This window comes from Salvia hispanica, chromosome 3 (assembly GCF_029641045.1).
Source record: "Salvia hispanica isolate PSC_SH4W2 chromosome 3, Shi_PSC_v1, whole genome shotgun sequence".
NCBI lineage: Eukaryota > Viridiplantae > Streptophyta > Magnoliopsida > Lamiales > Lamiaceae > Salvia > Salvia hispanica.
In genome coordinates, this window is record NC_142694.1 from 23,765,236 (window position 1) to 23,786,783 (window position 21,548).

Consider the following 21,548-nt stretch of genomic DNA (forward strand, 5'->3'; position numbering starts at 1 on the left):
TAAAAACTACTAGCTTTAATTCCATGAAGGAAAACTTCAGCTCTATGAAAGAAAAACAAACTAAACTAGAAAATTAAAAAAAACTAGAAAGCAATCAATATGGAACTTTATAACTCACCCACGCTCTACGGAGCTTATCAAGTATAGCAGCAGAAGATTTTGCAAACACAGAATTTGACAATGGACACATAAGATTGAACCCACACAAATTGTACCTCACATATTTTGGACAACCACTTAGCTTGAACTTGGATTTTTCGGTTTTGCTCCAACTTTTCCTCCATGCATGACTTAATTGTGAATTTTCAACAAAATCAAATTTGTCAGCAATAAAAGGAATTAACATTATCGAGATAAAGGGTTTGAAAGAATTAACCACAGTTTTGTTCGTCTCATCTTCTTCGTCTTCATGGGGAGGCATGGTCATGGTGTCAGTACTAGGAAACTGCGATTCTTGGGTGTGACTTTCAGGCGGCGGACCGCTGCAAAGTGGTGCAGCGGCTGCTGGCGGCTGCTCTGCATCTGTGTCCGAATCGGCCTCGGCTGGCTGTGAAGTTCCCGGCGGACCGCTGTGCAGATGTGCAGCAGACCGCTGAGGTTGATCAACGGCGGGCGAGGGGTCAGTTGGTTTCTTCTCTTTTTCTCTACTCCCTATAGCAGTGGCCAGATTCCCCACATTGTATTCCAATTCCCCCACTTGTGCGACAAGACTTGCGAATCCTTGCTCTAAAAGGTCAGTGTTTCTTTCCAAATTAATCAACCTCTGATTGGTCACCTTCCTAGTTTCTTGTACCTCGATGATGCAAATTTCTAACAGTTCCTCCCAATTGGTGCGGGGCTGTTCCTCCTTTTCTTCTTCAATGATTGATTTTTCTTCAAAACATGGAAGTATCGCCTCAGTGATCCTCTTGCTCATATTTTCGAGTACTTCATTCATCTCTTTGCATTTCTTCTCCATGGACTTCATCGTGTTTTCCATTCTAATTTCTCTCTCTTGTTGTAGATTCTCCTCTCTATGTCTTTCAAGTTCTTGTACTATGAATTCAAGTCCACGGCACCTTTGCTTGGATTCATCATTGGTGGTGTATGCCCATGTCGGCTGTCTCCAATATTGAAATGCATCCATTGTTGCGCTCCTTGCTCTCCTCAAGTACCTAAAAAAAATCAAAAGAAAAATAAAATTAAATAATATTACACTCTAAATTAGTATAATCAACCTGTCAACAATATCATCTTAAAGCAAAAATATTCCCCGGCAACAGCGCCAAAAATTTGATGCACTATTTTTTAGCACTATAAATACCTGCAAGTATACAGAGTAGGAATAGTATAACTAAAGGTCAGTACCGGGATATCGAACACGGGGAATATAATTGCAACTGGCTATTATGTACTAAGCGTCAAATACTATCTAGAGAAACAAGAGAATTATGAAAACTTTGGAAACTGAAAACAATTAAAATCAATCAAACAACCAAATGCAATTAAATCACAAAGATAAAATGTGAGAGATAAGAAAATTCCATGGATGTGCCTTCACAGTTATGGTTATACAAATTCCAACTATAATACCCTAGCACAGTTTATACTTTGAAAGGACGAGTCACCTGGCTTATGCTCATGCGTTGCCAACGTTGATTACAAGATTAGGGTTGTCAATCCTAACACGTAACTCCATAAAGCTCCTAAGATCCTTGAAAAGTCCTCACTCTCAATTAACAGTGCCGTTTTAAGGGAAGCTAACGTAGCGTCTACTAAGTGAATCTAACTCGCTAGAACTCTCTCACAGTTATGAAGCAAGCTATATTAAATCATACACGATTGTGTCACTGAATCATGCAGCATCGAAACTACTTAGGGAAGAAACAAAGTAAAAACAAAACGGATATTAAATAGAAAAAGGAATTGTATAACCAAAGTCGTTACTAACACATCCAAAGAATCCTATGAATTTAGTTAGACATAATTGAATAAGCTAAAAACATAGATTGGAGTGAAAACAATTGGAACATAAAACTAAAGCAAATAAAATCCGTAGGTTGAATCCTTGTCGTTCTTGATATTCTTGCTTCTTTCTCCAACCCCTTGCACAATGAAGAACTCTCAAATTTATGCTATGGAAGTAATTGGCAAAAAGATGATGAAGAATTTGGGTTGGAGGAGGAGCTATGAAAGCTCCCCTTTTTGGGGGCTATGGAAGGGTTGAATTCTATGAATGAGGTTATGGGGTATATATAGGCTTGAGAAGGATTTAAATTTGGTAATAAGTTTCATCCAAGCATTAGGAAAGATGTAATTTTCGTTCCCCATAGTAGGAGATTTGGCTTCACAAGGTAATATCTTCTTTCCTTCATTGAATTTCCGCCTAGACTGCAGCTGGCAGCTTTGCGTGACTTTGGTAAAACGCCCATAACTCTCTCCACAGAACTCCGATTGAGGTGATCTTGGTACCAACTTGAAGCTATTTTCAAGACAAAGAGAATGCTGTGTAGAACGCCCTGATCGTACTTCAGGATCGACGGAAAATTGAGTTTTAAAACAGCTGTCGTGCGCCGAGTTTTTGTGGCGGGCCGCCGTACCTTGGCCGGCGGTCGCCGCGCGTAGTCAAAAAGCTTCTGACTCCTTGAGGCGGTTGCCACGCACTTCCCGGCGGTCGCCAAAAGTGTTGCGGCGGTCACCGGACGCCACCTGAAGCTCTCCAGATTTCCTACTTCGCGTTTTAACTCCCTTTTTTTGCTCAAATATGCACATTTTCTCACAAAACATGTCAAAATACCAAAATAGATAAAATATGCAAATCATGGACATGTAATGCAACTTTGATATAAAAAACAGACAACAAAATGGCCTTAAAATAGTGCAAAATGCGAGCGTATCAAAGTCCTAAACTAAGATACTTGAAAATAATAAAAGATTTAATTATCCAGTCAATTAAATACCAACACAATTTAATTAGTCTAAATCTGCCTTAAGGCTAAAGGATAATTAATGAAAAACCATAACTCAAATATCTAAGCGATAATTATGAACTTAAAGTTTATATATGGTCTCCATCGGTTGGACTGCCAAATTTTGTGAAGTTAATTTCTAATATTATCGTCACCCACTCTGTGTGCACAATAATCATACGAAACAGTAAGTTCATAAGAGCGGACTTCTCACATAATAAATAGAATGAACTAGAAAGTGGTTCCTAATATTATCAGCACATGAACATTGTCATGGGAGTGTGTTGTAGAAATAAAATTCCGTAATGCTAAATCTGATGGTTGTGCTTAGGCAACATTAGGCGGCCATGCCATTTTGTGGTCTCTGGAATATTCGTCGGTGTTGTGACCAGTAAAATTGTCAAAATTTTAATGTGTATTAACCTCCTCTAGAGGGTACAGAATTTTAATTTTGCTGTTTTAAGATTTTGAAAAGTTTTATGGTTAATCTACTCAATTTCCTTACATAAGTTTATGACAAATAATTAATTTTTCTGTTTGCAGTGCAATAAAATTACATATAATGGAAACAAAATTTGGATATCGTTCTCACAGCAGAAGAGTACAAGTTTGTGCTCACTACTCCACAGCCTCCAACTCCCGCGGCTAACGCGGCGGTGGGAGTTCAGAATGCGCATAAACGGTGGCATAAGGCGAATGAGATGGCTAAGTGCTACATGTTGAAATCTATGTCTTCAATACTCAAGCATCAGCATTCTGCCATGACGACTGCCGCCGAGATTATGCAAAATCTTGCAAATCTTTTTGGTACTCAGAATCGAACGGCTAAGTCTCAAGCCTTTCGGAGTATCATGACGAAGACTATGAAGGAAGGCACATCTGTGAGGCAACATGTCCTCGAGATGATGAGCCACCTCAACCAGATTGAGGTTTTGGGAAGGACGATCGATCCTGAGCAACTGATCATATATGCTTTGATCCTGACTTAATGCAAGTGACAAGATGGTTACATGATTGTGAGATCGAAGTCCAGCTAGGCGACGCTACTAAAGTGGCGGCTGTTGCAGTGGGAGACGTTTATTTGCGTTTTTCTAGTGATAGATTTTTTATTTTGAAGAATGTTTTGTTGATACCTTCTTTTAGAAGAAATTTAATTTCAGTTTCTAAATTGTCTTTTGATGGATATTCGATTTCTTTTAATGACAATTGCGTTATTAAGAAGGATGGTTCTTATATCTGTCGTGGTATCATGAAAAACAATCTGTACACAATCACTTCTACACAGTTTAATCAACGTAAATCAGAATTCAAAGTTTTTAAGAAAAGAAAAGAACCTTCAATTTCAATGAGCGAAACGTACTTATGGCACCTTAGACTTGGTCATGCCAACGACAGAAGGATTCATGCGATGGTTGATCAAGACCTTATTAAAGGTCTTGAGAATGAACCGTTTTCAAAGTGCGAATCATGTTTGGAAGGCAAGATGACTAAGAGACCTTTTAGGTCAAAGGGTAATAGGGCCAAGGAAATACTTGAGCTTGTTCATACTGATGTGTGTGGACAATGTCAACCAAGGCTAGGGGCGGTTTTCGATATTTCATCACCTTCATTGATGACTTCTCAAAAATTGGATACGTCTATTTGATGCGCTACAAGTCTGAAACTTTTGACAAGTTCAAGGAGTTTAAGGCTGCTGTAGAGACGCGTCATGGCAAGAGTATCAAATGCCTGCGATCTGATCGCGGAGGCGAGTACCTAAGTGCCGAGTTTTTGGACTACTTATCAGCGTCGGGAATTCAATCCCAACTGGCTGCGCCGGGCACACCCCAGCAGAATGGCGTAGCTGAAAGAAGAAATAGGACCTTGTTAAACATGGTCTGTTCGATGATGAGTTAGAGCATCCACAATAAGAATAGGCCAGCCATAGGCCAACCACTCTCTCTCTCTCTGCCACGTCATCAGCACTAAAAATCCACCTGCCACATCAGCATTTTACTCAAATAGGCTAGTCTTAGGCCAGCCGCAATAAAAATAATTCAAAACAACTACATTTACGGAATTAAATTTATGATTAAATTACGGAATTAAATGTACGAGACATATACGAGAAAATTCATTCATTTCATTAAAAAAAGGTACATAGATAAAAAAAATACATGATTTTTTTTTTTTTAAATGGGCTTCCACACACGAGCCCCGCCACTCTCTACTCCTCGTCGTCGCCGCCGCCACCCGGGGTATCTGAGCCCGCGTCTGAACCCCCCACCAGTGCCCTCGATGCATCCAAATCCACCTGCATGTTCTCGAGCATCGAGTGGAGAAACCTCTTCTCCGTGGGGTCAGTTGCGATCTTCCACTCTTGGAAGACCTTGTACATTCGTTCCTCTGTTTTTGCATGCGAGAATAAGGTAACGCGCGTGGGGGGGGGGTGCCGAGATGACCTCCTAGGCCGATAGGGGGGATCCTCCCCTCGCTGCCTGTTGCGCCCTCTTTTGGCCTACCGGGCGAGGGCGACGAGTAACGGATGGAGGGGACGGAAACTCCTCAGCATCCGGGGGGAGGTCGTGGGATCCGCCGATGCTTCGCCGGAATAGTTCAGCCTCTGCTTCTTCGGCCACCAAGCGTCGCACCCCGCCCGGAACTGCTCGGAGTCCTTCAGCAACACATAGCATTCCCTGAAGGTGAACTCCTTATACTTCCCCGGCAAGGGGAACTGACTCTCCGCTATCCTCCGGGCATCCTCCTCATTCTGCCCACTAGTCAGCTGGCGGAGGGCGTTGGCGTAAAACCCCAAAAATCGGCCGACCGCGGCCCTGATGCGTTCCAACCCCTTCCGACACTCCTCCCCGCTGTAGTCCTTTCCGTGCGGGCAGTGCTTCCTATAGGCTTCTCCAATCTTCGCCCACATGTTGACGACCCGCTGGTTGTTCGCAACTAACGGATCGTCGCAAACCGACAACGACGCCTTGGCCAAGCCGGCATACTCATCCTCCGTCCACTTCCTCTGTGTGGGGGTGTCGTGAACAGCGGGCTGCGACGACTCGCCGACCACCTTGCCCTTCCCCTTGGTCTTCTTCTTCTTCTGCGCGGCCCGACCCGCTGGAACGGGAGTGTCCAGGTCCCCGAGATCGATCCCTATCTCATGCAATGACAAAAGGTCATCGCCAGTGAACTGCATCTCCACTTGGGTCGACGTGTAAGACGAAGCCGTCAAAAAATGAAGAGAGGGACGATAGACCGTGTCCCCCCCCCTCCCGGTGACCCCTGCATCCCGGGATGCATACCGGGTTGCATCCCTCCCTGCCATACCGGCATCATCTTCATCATCTGCTGCATCATCTGCTGCTGCATCTGGGACATACCTCCCCACCCCGGCGTTACCTGCCCGCCACTGGCCTGCACCCCGCCCGGCATCCCCTATGGCACCCCCCCTGGTTCCCCCCCTGCATCCCCTCCTGCGCTCCAGCCATCATCCCCATCAACTGTTGCTAAGGGACGTCCCCTGGGCCCATCTGCCCGCCCATCTGGCCCCATCCAGATCCCACGGGTACCGTGAGAGTCTGAGATCCGCTCGTCGCCGGACTGGACTCGTTGTTGTTGTCCATCGCTCGATATTGCTCTTGTACAGAAATTTAGAAAATGAAAATGAAACTAAAATCGCGTATATATAGGTTTTCAAAAAAAAAATTTTAAAAAAATGAAAATTGGCGCTGGCCGATCGGCACGCCACAATGGCGGCCAGCGCCCTCAAATCAGCTAGCCCACGCTGATTTTTTCGCCGATTCACGGCTAGCCGATTCCAATAGTTCGGCTAGCCGACCGGCTAGCGACGCGAATCGGCTAGCCGGTGGGCTAGCCGCTATTGTGGATGCTCTTATGCACGGTTACCAATTTCGTTTTTGGGACATGCCTTGCTATCTGCAAGTCATATATTAGACAATTTACCTTGTTAAAGTCATATATTAGACAATTTACCTTGTTAAAAAATACAGTAATTTTCTGTAATCATTATTCTCAAACTCAAAGTTTAAGTATATGTCCGTTTCGCAGTAGCTACAATACACACCCATATCACACCCATATTTGATTGTTGTTCCTATAAAAAATGCAAAAATAAATTTGAATTAGTGTATGAATGGAGAATTTTTCTATAGCAAAAATGAAATTTTGTGTATAACGGCTTTGACACTGATACTATGGGTACTCCGTATTTGTAATGCAAGTAATTGTGTACAAGTGCATGGGAGGAGCGGTGTGCCTATTGTCTCTAATATCAATCTGAACTATATTCACCCATTTTCGTTTTAAATCTTCATATTTATTCATGATGTTGTGTCAACATAAGCTTTCTACAAATTATTATGCACCGCATAGGATTGAGTTTAGTGAAAAATACAATAAATTTACAGCTCGATCCTTTCGGCTGCAGATAAGTAATGCTATAACTTGATTGTCTAAAGTGACATGTGGTACATATCTACGCTGAAATTCTTCTAAGAGATAATTTCAAATTTTATAGAGATAAGTTCAAATTTATAAAAGGAAAACTGCAATCATTATATAAGTCCTAATGGAATAATGGACTATAAACTAAATTTAACTAATTTAAATGTATACTTGAGGTGAGATTTAAACAAAAAGTTCACTGTTTCCCAGCAAATTGCTCGGTATATTCCATTTATCTCGGTTAACAGTATTTTTTTGTAGTGTACTGAGTTAAATCAATTAATTAGCTAACTAATTACAGTTGGAGTAGGACAAATTTTGGGATTACGGAGTCTACTGAGACGCTAGTCTGCTGTGTACAAGACATATACTCCATCTGTTCTAGTTAATTTGAAGTTGGCACGAGTTTTAATATGTAATTGGTAAAGTAAGAGAGAAAAAGATAAATTACTATAAATTGTGTAGTAGATTGTAAGGTCATAAATAATAAAGTAAAAAAGGAGGAAATGATTATCATAAATGGATATGGACTATTTCTATGGAACGGACTAAAAAGGAAATATGACCTATTTCTATGGGACAGGGGGAGTATAGTCTATGGCCACGTCAAGCGGTAGTTCTTCATCAATTCTTACTGTATGAATTTACGTTGATACTATATTTAAAAATAATTATTATTTTTTTCTTTTTTTGTGTGTGCCATATTATTAATTTTTTAAAATTATTGTTTTGTTAATACTATGAATATGATGGTTGCCGAGGAACTAATGTGTCCCCCTCATTTATTCGAATAGTCCTTTCCTGAGAAGGAATTAATTTAACTAAATTCATTTGATTTGAGAAAGAATTAAAACTCAACTTTAATTGAGAAAGAATTAATTTATATAAAAGAAATTTAAATTAAACTAAAGTATAGACATAAAAAAGGTGGATATCAAGTAACATATCATGCATTAGAAGGCTTCAACACATATACTTCAAATCCGACTCTAGATTGATTTCATGCGATTAAGGACCATTGTAAGTTTTACTCCCCAAATCTTCCAATACATCAAAGGAATAAGTAGTGGACGTCAAGATAATTGTGGTAAGAGGGGCACCTGACAAAAGCAAATGAGGGCCCATTATGGAGCTCTCTACGGTGTGAGCAGAGGGCCCCATCATGGTGTCCTTAATCCCAGGGTTGGGGAAAAATATCGAAATATCGAAATACCGGACTTATCATACCGAAAAATATCGAAAATACCGAATTTTCGGTATACCGCGACTTTCGGTACGGTATGATACCTTACCAAAAGATTCTGATAAGGTAACGGTATGAATTTTCAAATACCGCAGTATACCGCTGCATACCGAAATTCGGTATATACTGTAAATTAAGGTATATACCATAAAAATATAAACATAATTATATATAAAAATATATTTTATATATTTTTAAATTATAAAATCTATTGTGAAATATAATAAATTATATTTAATTTATTTTTAAAATTATAAAATATAAATAATATTCTAAAAACTCTAATTTTCTATTTTAATTGATGTGGAAAGTCAGGTATACCGCAAAAGTAAGGTATACCGAACTTCGGTATGGTATACCGAAAATGAGTTACGGTATTGGTATGAAAATTCGTCATACCAAAAATAAGATATACCGAAGTTCTGTATACCGAAAACTTTGGTAAGATAAAGGTATGACTGTTTCGCATACCGTATTCACGGTAAGATATACGGTATGGTGGTTCGGTAAGGTATACCTACCCACCCATCCCTACTTAATCCGTAGAGTGGTAAGAGGGGCACCTGACAAAAGCAAATGAGGGCCCATCATGGTGCTCTCTATAGTGTGAGCAGAGGGCCCATCATGGTGCCCCTAATCTGTGGAGTGGCAAGAGGGGCCACCTGACAAATGCAAATGAGGGGTGCGCGCGTCCCAATTGCATGAGTAGATGGGTGGCTTCGGAGGCGAGAGAGTGACTGTAGGTAGAGCGGTGTGAGAGAGGTGACTGTGTGGTAGATGGCGACAGTGTAGAGAGAAAAGATTTGAATCAACAAAATAAGTTTTGCTTTTATAAAATAACATGAATCAACAAAATTATATATTTATCTCCCATAATAGTTCCAATCACCTATTTATTGACTGAAAATAATCTTCTTATCAATTAAGTTACGCTCCATCATCAAAATCAACTGTTAATTTAAGTTAATCTGACTTTTTTAAAGATTTACTAAAGATTAGCGTTGTATAAATCAACTGTTCCATTCACTTACATATTCTAGTAACTCACCTCGGCCGTGACTGTTAATATTCTATTTAATCACACAAGTGCTAATGATCTCATTATGTTATAGAAAATACGATAGCCAATATTGTTTATAATTAAGTTTAATATGTTGTAGTATCATTTTTTTTAATTATCTTTGTTGGGACCTACTCCCTCTGTCCTATTAGAAATTGAACGTTTTCCTTTTTTTATCTGCCCCATTAAAAATAAAACGTTTCTAAAAATAAAAACAATACTCTCTCTACTTTTTCTTCTCTCTTACTTTATTCTCTCTTCATTAACTCACAAAACAACACTACATAAAATCTCGTGCCGGAAAGCAAATGTTGCATATTTAATGAGACGGAGAAAGTATTTATTATTATACAACGTTGACCATATCTTTTATTTTATGACTAAATCATACTCTTTTTAATAATTTTAATAAGTTAAAAAAGAAAATAGTCTCACTACTACAACCATAATTCCAAATCACAATTTAATAATTTTATTTTGTAGCTGGAAGTTAAACGAATCCATATACCAATAGAAATAAGAGAATCACAGTAAATAATATACTCTCTCCGTCTCAAATAATTTGTCACTTATTTTTATTTTCGTCCGTCCTTAAAAATTTGTCATATTTCATTTTTACCAATTTTGATAGTAGACCTCACATTCCACTAACTCATTCTTACACATATTTTATTATAAAACTAATAAATAAAAGTAAGACTCATATGCCACTAACTTTTTCAACATACTTTCTATTATATTTTTTATAACTCGTGCCGGATTAAATGGTGATAAATTATCAGGGACGGAAAGAGTAGTAATTTAGAAAAAAAGAGAAAAATAATGATATCTAATTTAAATTATAAAAAATATTGTGAAGGACTTATAAAAGATAAATTTATGTAAGTTATCTAATCAATTACATTACAACTTCGACTTTATTAGTATCTTTCAAGTTATTCAACTAATTATTAATGAATATCTAAGTCAGAGACCTTAATTAATGTGATCGCCTGATCGGGGCAGTAGGCAAAGTAGATTTATTTTCAACTAAAAGATATTCTCTTACAGTTTGATATCTCGAATTTCATTTGCTAAGTGCACGTCAAATAAAATATAACGCATTAACTAAATAATTAAATACCTAAAACATGGTGGCAACATCTATATCTATACTCTTCCCGGTATTATAGTTTATGGTACAGTGTCCCGACGTCGTTTTCAAGGAATGTGGCCTATATGTGAGTGATTTTGAATTTGATACTTGTTTATAATCTCATCACTTTTCTTGTTTATCATAATATAAATTAAAAAATATGTTCCATGATATTCAGGGGTTGATAGTATACTATTATTATACTAATATTTTAGTTATTTTTTGTTTTACAACACAATTTTTAGTTCTTGGCGTAACAATCAATTTGTATGATTTGCAGTTGGTTTAAATTAGGCGAAATAGGTAATTGACTAACCACCAATTATAATATTGTTGCAACTTTTTAATGTGCTTTTAGTGTTGCTCGAAAATAGAACGTATGTTATAAACCACACCAAACGTAAATTAATAGATTTCTTTTAGAGCATTCTCATCCGTGCTCTTAGCTAAGAGCACGTTTGTGGGCCCGAACCCATTTTTACTTTTTTTCCTTAGTTAAAAGCACAACACTCACATTTGTACTCTTAGCTAAGAACAAGCTCAAGGGTCCCACCATTCTATTATTCAATTTAAATACTCCAATTATTAAAAACATTTCTACATTATAAAAATACATTAAAAAAATAAAAATTACATAATTAAAATCCTAAAAAATAAAAATTACATAATTAAAATACTAAAAAATAAAAATACATAATTAAAATCCTAGAAAATAAAAAAATACATAATTAAAATCCTACAAATTAAAAATTACACACGTGGAAGACTAGTCATCTAACCCCAATTGCCTCTTGAGACCCCAGATCATTTGCTCATGTGTTGCAAATTGATCCGGAGTCATCTTAGACGTATCGTTCAAATAGAGTTGACCCAAGAGGGTCCACAACGAATTGTTCGGGGGTGGAGGAGGCACAAAGGGAGCGGGAGCGGGGGCGGGTAGTCGTCGCCTTCTTCCTTCCTTCCGGCCGGCGGGAACTGCTCGGGCCAGCGTCGGGGCTACCCAAGTTAGTTCCGGCAAGCTGGGTAGCCACATCATCGGAGGCGCCGTCGGATAGGGCTACCGACCTCGACCGTTTGCTAGAGGAGCTGGAGGAGGATGCTACTACGCCGCCCATATACTTCGGATGTCGGCGCCCCTCCTACCAACAATCGAGGTACTTGAACGGTATCATCTCCAAGCTTTGGTAGGTCGCCAAGGCGGCACTGATGATGTCGAGCTCGCTCGTGCCGCTCCCCGCCGCCCGCTCTTCCTGTTGGAAGTACCCCTGGAACTTACCGGTTGCTAAGTTGCATCTGTAGACGCAATTGCGCACCATACTCTCATTGCGATAGATGGTTCCTCCCGGCCGGGTTTCATTGTAAAGGCGAGTGATGCGCCACCAATACGTATCCTCGGTTTGGTTCGTGACAACGTCCGAATCTTCGGAGACTGCCAAGTAGGCTTTGCACATCGCCATCATCTCACCCGGAGTGTACGGGGTACGGGTGCCACGAACAGGAGGAGTAGGAATAGGAATAGAAGTAGGAGTAGGAGTAGAGCCGCTGCTCCCTCTTGATCTGGGTTCGAGTGCCCACCCGAACCCGGAGGCGTTTTGGTCATGCACCGGGTAAGGACGGTAGCCACCCGAAAATTGCGAACCTTGGGTTTGAGTAGGGGCCGTAAATTGCATTTCCGGACTAGGGAATTCACTGGAGTCGAACCAATCGTGGTTCCAACCGCGATTGCCGGAGGGGTGATCGTCGGCGCCGGACATTGTGTAGTGTGGTGGGAATTTAGATGAAAGAATATGAAAAAAAGATGAGAGAATGTAGACGATAGAATAGATGAGAATGTGATTTTTTGTGTTGAAGTGGGGGTATTTATAGATGAAAATGTGAATTTTGGAAAAAAAAATTGAAAAATAAATTAAAAGTGGGTGGAAAACGGATATAATTTTTTGGGAAGTGGGAAATTTTTTTTTTTATTTAAAAATATTTTTTTAAATAAATTTCGAATTTTTAAAAAATACATCCGTGCCGCTAGCACGGACGGACGAGCTCCAGTGGCGAACGGACGCCGCCTGCTCAGCGGAACGGTCGGACGGGCGGAACAAAAAAGCATCGCTGCGGATGCTCTTAGATATGCAATTTAAAAGTTCAACTCTAATCCTAAAAACTCGGGTTATGGGCTAGTTTAACGAGTTAATTGGGTTGCTATCGATAAAATTAACATGCGATCAATCCAATAAATAATGATGAAAAATAGTTATATTTATAAAATGTAAAATATTTAATTATGATAAATTGAAATGTATGCTTAAACTCAAACAAAAACATGAAAAAATATTAATATTTGAGATTTGTGCAAAATGAAGTATAAACACATTTGGAGAAAATATAAAGCAAGTTTCACAAATTTATATATATTTTTAGTGAATTTTAAGTTTCTAATTTAATATATATTATTATATTAATAAAAATTTAATATTATATAATTTTTATATTTAATACTATATAATTGAAAGTTATTTTTTTTAGTTATCTTATAAAAATAATCAATGAAGTGACGAATTATGAGTCATAAATAGAATAATAGAAATTTTCTTGGGTTTTCGGGACAGTCCATTGGGTTTTCGGGTCTGGCCCTAACGGGTTTCGGGTTATTCAGGTGCAGGCTAATCAGATTGTAATTTTATCGGATTATAAAATTTCAACTGTTACCCTATAAATTTGGCAGGCTATTCGGGTCAACCCACAGGTTGCGGGCTGTACTGACATCCCTAAATATGTAAGTTTCAAAATTTTACTCCTTTTTTCCCATAAGAGTATGCACTCTCTCATTTTTAGTACATCTCATAAGAGTATGCACTTTCTAATTTGGAAACTATTTTCTCTGTATTGAGGCGGGAGTCATTCTCTACTAACAATACTTTAATTACATTTTCTTTTTATCTCTCTTATTTTATCAACTGTGCATTATAGCCAGTGCCCAACCAAAAATACATATTTTTATGGGACAAAGAGAGTAATAGTTTATACTCCCTATACATCAACTTATTTACATCTTAGAAAATATGTTCATTCCATTTTTAGAAAGTTATCTCAATTTATTACCATATACATCAACTTATTTACATCTTATACTACCATTAAACACTACTATCAATGTGAGTCTCACTATCCACTAGCACTACTTTAACTACCCTTCTCCCCATATCTCTTACTTTACCAATTTTTTCTTAATTCCCGTACCATATTAATTACCCATATTTTTATAGGACGGAGATAGTATTAATTTCAGAACTATCTCAATATAAAATACCCCATCCTCCCTTATTAACTATCCACTTTTGCCATTTTCATTTGTCCCCCTATTAATTTTCTACTTTTGTTTTCTTTATCATAAATAGTAAATAGACTTCACATTTTATTAACATATTTTACTCATATTTATTATAAAATTAATTAATAAAAGTGAGATTGATATTCACTAACTTTTTAAAATTATTTTTCTTTACGTTTTTTAATATCCTTGCTTAAGTTTTCTTTAAATTTTTTTAAATTCTTGCTTAAATCAAAGTGGACAAGAACGGAAGATATACAATATACCATCGATGATTGGTAAAATAAAAGATGAATTAAATAGTCAGTAAATACCATATGCCTAACATATTTGTGGCATTTTGGTTATTGATGTGATCTCGACTTTCCGTATTGTGCCACAAAAGATTTGTCTAGATTTATTCTTATTCTAATTACTCGAAAACTAAAAAGATAATAAAACGTCATCATAGAATCATCTGTAATGACTCAACTAACTAGCAACACAAAGCTAATAAGCATAAATTTACTCAATGATATTAAACATAACACAAACAACCACAAAAGTGGAATTCATAAAAAAAAACTCAACCCAAAATGCGGAGAAAACTCACGAAGGAGGCTTTAAACTTGATACATGTATATATATAACATAGACAAAGTTAATAAAACATAAGATCCAAGCATTTGGGTATGGAAGTAGACAAGATTTGGATTAAGTGGGTCACTATTTGTAAGGATTAGAAATGTATCCTTTATTAATTGACTTTTATTTACACTCCACACATAGATATAAACCTAGTGTTAGTAACTAAAATTATTGATTTGATGGCGCATTAATCTCCCCATTGAAGATAAGGACAAAAACCTCACCACCTATCTATTAATATAACACTCCACCACAACTTCCCCAACTCACCATTCCTCTCTCTTTAAACATGGATCGACGAAATGGTCATTAATTAATTCATCGATTTTGTTAATTAGACTAAATTCTTAGATTTATCGAAAAGGCTAGTGATGAAGTTTTTGCTCGAATTGGTGGCTTGTTGCGGATCATCATCGGAGGAGGAAAGGCGGCCGCCGGAGGATGCGCGGTTGTTAGTGGCGCAGCGACGGAAGCATGATAGGGGCGGCCGTGAGTGGCGGCCTTCGTTGTCGTCGATATCGGAGGACGTGCTAACGGCGAGGAGGATTAATAGCAGTAATGTCCAACAGCCGGCGAAGGGTTGGCAATGGCACCGCAGCATCAAGAGAAAGGTCGCCTCCGCTTCCCAAAGAGATCGCCGCCGTTCCCCCGCTCACGACGATTTCCGGTAATAATGGATTATGTGATGTGGCATTTCCTGAAATATTAAAACATTTTCCCAAATGCACAGAGCTATCATACAAAGGTTTAAATTACTACTACTATTTTTCAGCTAAATTCTTAGATTTATCGAAAAAGCTAGTCTAGGTTGTAAATTTCTGGTGTGATTGTTCACGTAGGTCGTATTTTGCTGCAAAATTTTGAAATCGGGTCCGACTACCCTCGGCCAAAGTTTATGGTTTTTTTAACCATTTTTTTAATTCATGGACAATAATATATTTTTTTAAAAAGTTAAATGGTTTTAGAGATTAGTATGTTTTAATATATAGGTCATTAATGTATATCCCAATGTATAAGTTTTTAAGAAAAAAAGATCTAGTTGTGAATAGAGAAACAAATATTGGAAGTTTATTAGAGTGTTTATACTCTTTGAATTTATCATCAAGTGAAAAAAAATCTTTATGTATTATTCGGTTATGTATATAAATTGAGCTCAACATTTTTCTCAAGTCAAAATACGAAAAAAAAAATACAAAAACGTTCAATTGTTTACATCATAAAAATTCGATCAAGTTTAGTAACAGATGGTTCAATTCATTATTAATAGCATTGGATAAAGTTAAAAAATGCACCATTTTATTTACATTTATCAATACAGTATACTCCATTAACATTCGGAGTTATATTTGGTGATGCAGGAGGGCCCACATGTCAACCGTAATGCCAACTTTTTCACCTGCGCCCTTCATGTTTTGAAGCAGTCATTTAACACCAACCAAATCTACTCTACTTTGCATTTGTATACTCTGATGTGCCTCGTAGAATATAATCTATGTCTACCACTTACTTGTTTCAATCTCTGTAAATATGAGTACCATAAAACTTTCTACTCCATTTCTTTGTCAATATGTTTTCAATATGTTTTTTCTGGCGTTGATTTTGGGTTTAGCTATTGAAGTTTTATATACTGGTATTTATTTTGTTTCATAATAGAGGTCACATTTAGTATGAACACGAATTTAAAAGAATAGTGGGTTGGAAAAGTTAATGAAATATGGGTCCATATTTCATATAGGAAAAGTTAATGGAATGTGTGACCTACTTATTATTTATGGTAAAAGTAAAATGTGACTCTTATTGTAAGACTAACCGAAATGGTAAAATGTGACTTTTATTGTGGGACGGAGGGATGAGAATATTAGTACAGACTTTCTTATCAAATACCATGCCAAAAATAATAGCACTTCATCCGTCCTCCAGTAATTGTCTACTTTGATTTCGGAATGGGTTTTAAGAAATGTAAAGGAAAGTTGGTTAAAAAAGTTATTGGAAAATGAATCTCACTTTTATATTATACTCCCTCTGTCCCCCATTAGGAGTCACACTTTGACCGGACACGGATTTTAAGAAATGTAAGGAAAAGTTGGTTTGAAAAAGTTAGTGGAATGTGGGACCCATTTTTTTATATTGATTTTATAATAAAATGTGAGTAAATTGAGTTAGTGGAATGTGAGACCTACTTACCATTTATGGTAAAAATTGAAGTGTGACTCTTAATTGGGGACAGATCGAAATGGAAAAGTGTGACTCTTAATAGGGGACGGAGGGAGTAATGAAATGTGAGTAGAATAAGTTAGTTAAATATAAGATTTATTTATTATTTATGGTAAAAAGTGAAAATAGATTTATTATCTATGATAAAAAGTGAAAATGAACTATTAATGAGAAAGTATTATTTTAGATATTCCTTTCACACATAACTATCACAATCCATATTCGTAATAAATATTCCGTTCATACTTGTAATAAAACTATTCAGCATTAGATATGAGGTGAGGATTGAGGCAATTAATGAAAAAGAAAAGCCAAACAGAGGAAAAGCGTTTGATTTTTCTTCGAGTGTGATTGGGCTTATTATTGGATTATGGGCTGAAGAGGTTTGGGTTATCAGTTCATGATATTCCCATTGAGATGTGCATGCATCTATATCTATTATTCTATTTTAACATTTTGGATTTAACTAACTCTGGAAAATATTATAACTAGATAAATTCTTGTCTAAATTAAAACTGAATGACTTCAGGTTCATTAAACGTCATGCTTATGATTTATTAGTTGTATCGCCAAGTCTGATCTTTTCAGTTTCTTATGGTGGTCGATTGGGTCTGAGTTTGTTAATAATATCTGTAAGCAATCGGAATTGAAACAAAGATTGCACACTTGAGTGAACAAAAAAGAAAACAATTTCTATATTGTGATTAGAGCTTCGATCGATCGAGAGAGAAGAAAAGAGACCTTATTAACGGTTTCTCGACAAATAAAAGATCTTTTTTTTAAGAATTAATTCGCTTATTTTTAAACATCCAAAAAAGAGAACATGGGAAAGAGGAATACTTATTTAATTATTCGAAAAGTCACCAGCGATTTTGAGTAGTGTATAAAAGAGGAATACTAAAATAATGGGATAGATGATCTGTTTAGCAGCATTTGTACATTTTATAAATTAAAACCCCAAACACATTTATTTGATTTGTAGTCAAGTTGGGTGTTTTTTTTTTATTAAAATCAAAAGTACTGTAAAGATTCTTGATTGTTAATCAACAAGTGGGGAAATCACGAGTCCAAGCCATAGGATCCGATGCAGATCCGACATAGTCAAATTAAGTACTAATTGTACTTATTTAAGTTTAATTAATATTGATAATAACATCAATATTACACTGACAATTATTAGGGCCTTTGAGTATTTTAGTTATGATCCGTGCCAACTATCATGACACCGGGTGCGCTAAACTTTTAGCCGTGCATTAAACATGATCCCTCATTCTAATCGTTTAATAATTCTGCTACATTCAAAAACAAGAAACAATTTCGTTTTTGGATTGTTACACTGAAAATAAAATGTTTATAAAATCTCTTTTTCGAATTCACAATTTTCGAAATATTCTAACAATTTGCACTTGGAGCATATAGGTTATTAAGAACAAACTTACTAAAACACTTTGTTGCTTGTTTCAGTTTTTTTCCTTTGTCAATTGATTTCGGTGGCATTTTTAATCTTTCACTATCTTGTTTTGAAGAATAGTTCAATTGCCGTTCATAATCTGGTCGGTAACGTAATCTCCCTTAAAAAACAATAAAAATGGAGATAACGTAATCTTTCTCAAGAGATTCTTAATTGATTAACTTACATAATTATCATTTAATTCCTCACAGTTACATCATCATCAAGTTTTTCAACGCCATGACCAGCGGCCCATTCGTAAAATAAAGTGCCTTTAACAAGTTAACAACAAACGTTGACCCAACATAATTGTATAAACATAATTGGGTTATTTTTTCCTTTCACAATTTTAAAAAAAATGAGATTTATCAATTTTAATTGAATTTTTAGTTTACTTAATCACGATCCGCATTAAGTAAAGAAGAGATCGTGATTAATATTTTCATACTACAAATTAAAAAGACTCATCGATCTCAACATTACATAGAAATAAAAAAATATTCGCATTTTTTAGCTTTTCTGGATATTATATTTAATAAAAATTGAAACAGGCTAAGGAAAAAATAACACAATATTAAAAAGATAAGAAAAATACTTAGTCATTAGTATATGGAGTATTTTATAATAATTCCACTATCAATAAGAACTATACTTTATATTTATTTTATATTTAACAAAATCAAAAACAAGTTATGGAAAAATAACATGCTAGGGCAAAGAAGAAATTAGAATTTAAACTATATTGTAACTGAAAATATATTTAAAAAAGCGTATAGTACAGTATTAAGTTATAAAATTATTTTATAATTAAACATATTATTTACATTTCGTAGCATCTTAACTTATACTACTGTGGTAATTAATTCATGATTAAATTAAAAATTTTATTCTTAAATTAATAGTTTTAAACATATCCAACGGATACATGAATAAAATTATACCATTAAAAATAAAAATGAATAAAACACATTCTAATTCTAAAATAAGGGTATTATACTGTATTATGATGGAAATTAAACCATATCTTATTGCAAAATCCAAAATTGTCATTTGTAGATAACACGAAGGTTATTTTCAATTCGTTTTCAATTCCTTTGAGGAAATCAAGATTTTTATAATACGGATAATTAAATTGACCTCGATATTATCTAAAAATAACACCCTGTTATTTGAATATGACTTTCATATTTTACTTGTGCATTAACAGTTGAGTTTTTAATTTATTTTTTTTACTTTTAACTTATTTAGGATTCAATAAATTCCAATGAGATTAGTGAGTTATGAGCCCAATAATCAATATCATAATATTAGAGGATGCATTGGGTGCGCATATTTTTAAATGATGTAGACTGGAAATCATAATTACGCCAGAAATAGCATCAATTGCTCTTTACTCTTTTAAATTTCAATAATCGTCTTATAAAATTAAAGTAACGCGTTCATTTATTTCTTCGCTCACACACGCATATCCATTCGTATATTCCTTTCAATCCCTATTAATTGGAATTTAAAAAATAGTTCAAATTTATTATAAAAAAAATGTATGAATCATACTTTTATATAATATTACTAATTTTGTAATAATGGTAAATGGAATGGAGTAGCAGAGTAGAAAACTTACTTATTAAAATTATAAAAATAAAATGAAAAAATTAAATACAATTGGACAAAAATAGAAACATGAGACGTTTAATTGAACGCAATATACCCCTTCCATTTTATAGAAATAGACAATATTTTTTTTTCGTTCTGTCTCGTAAAAATAGTACATATCCATTTATGATACTACTAACATTCTCTTTCACTTTTTTATTTATGGGTCTCATTGTGTCCATTGCACAATTTCTAACAACTTTTTTTCTAACAACATTTTTTTCTTTTCTCACTTACCAGTTATTATAAATGAAAACTTGTGTGAATGTATATAGGGGAGCACTAGGGCGCATCCTTAATTAGAGTGCTAACATACATCCAACCACGTGCTGCCATGTGGCACGAAAAATTGAATATTGTATATATAAAAATGCAATACACATTTGTGAAGTTGTTCATGCATTTCCGCAGATTGCATTTTAGTTATAGGAAAATTGCATTTTTAATTGTTAAGTTTTGCATTTTCACAAAATTGCATTTTATATTGTTAAGTTTTGCATTTTCACATATATAAATGCAATCCGTATAGATATAAAATGCAAATTAAACCGTCAATATCGAAAATGCAAAACTCAACAATAAAACATGCAATCTTCATATAACAAAAATGCAATCTGTCGAAATTCATATTGCATTTTTCTGTATATAATATTGCATTTTTCATGCCACATGGCAGCACGTGATTGGATGTACGTTAGCACTTTAAAATTAGTTAGCATATTAGTACATCCATGTATATATAATCCCAGAAGCAGCTGCAACCCTAACAAAATCCCTCCCCAAGTTGAAAATATCTAAAAAAATGGACCTATTGGAGAAGGCAAAGAAGTACGTCGCCGACAAGATCACGAACGTGGCGGTGCCGGAGGCAACAATCGCGGACGTGGATCTAAAAGGGTTCGGCCTGGACGGCATCACTCTCCTCTCGAAGGTGTCCGTCTCCAACCCGTACGGCGTCCCCATCCCGATCGGCGAGATCGCCTACACCGTGAAGAGCAAGGAGCGTGTGATCGCCTCCGGCACCATCCCCGACCCGGGCTCCCTCAAGGCCAGCGCCTCCACTCAGCTCGACGTCACCGTCAAGGTCCCGCACAGCGCCGCCATTAGCCTGATCCGCGACATCAGCGGCGATTGGGACATTGACTACTGCTTGGAGCTGGGGCTCATCATCGACCTCCCTGTCGTCGGCAATTTCACGATTCCGATGTCGTATAATGGTGAGATGAAGCTGCCTACCGTCTCGGACTTGTTCTTTGGGTCGTCGGGTGAGACTGGTGACAAAGTTGAAGTCAAGTAATCGACATTGTTTTCTTTGTTTTATGTGATGATACTTTTCCTTCCTATCGAACTTTATTGTTGTGCTTATTTGCCGACTTTGTTAGGAGGTTTGATTCTGTCTTACGTTTTTAATTCACCTATTTGCGTTTTCAATCAAATGTTTTTAGGCCAA

The 21,548-nt window shown here is 36.3% G+C and overlaps 1 protein-coding gene and 1 pseudogene across 1 annotated transcript; both read left to right on the top strand.

Annotated features, from left to right (window-relative positions):
* Positions 1-15,035: 15,035 nt before the first annotated feature.
* Positions 15,036-16,347, top strand: LOC125215776 (uncharacterized). The gene is made up of 2 exons (XM_048117317.2): positions 15,036-15,448; positions 16,140-16,347. The coding sequence occupies exons 1-2, from the start codon at positions 15,153-15,155 to the stop codon at positions 16,195-16,197; spliced, it is 354 nt and encodes a 117-aa protein (XP_047973274.1). The 5' UTR covers positions 15,036-15,152; the 3' UTR covers positions 16,198-16,347.
* A 4,525-nt stretch (positions 16,348-20,872) lies between these two features.
* Positions 20,873-21,548, top strand: LOC125215976 (desiccation protectant protein Lea14 homolog pseudogene; annotated as a pseudogene).

What these genes read in the sequence shown, in the direction of transcription:
- LOC125215776 (XM_048117317.2), top strand. Translation starts at nt 15,153, where the DNA reads ATGAAGTTTTTGCTCGAATTGGTGGCTTGTTGCGGATCATCATCGGAG. An exon ending in CCCGCTCACGACGATTTCCG is followed by an intron (nt 15,449 to 16,139) that starts GTAATAATGGAT and finishes TTGGTGATGCAG; the next exon opens with GAGGGCCCACATGTCAACCG.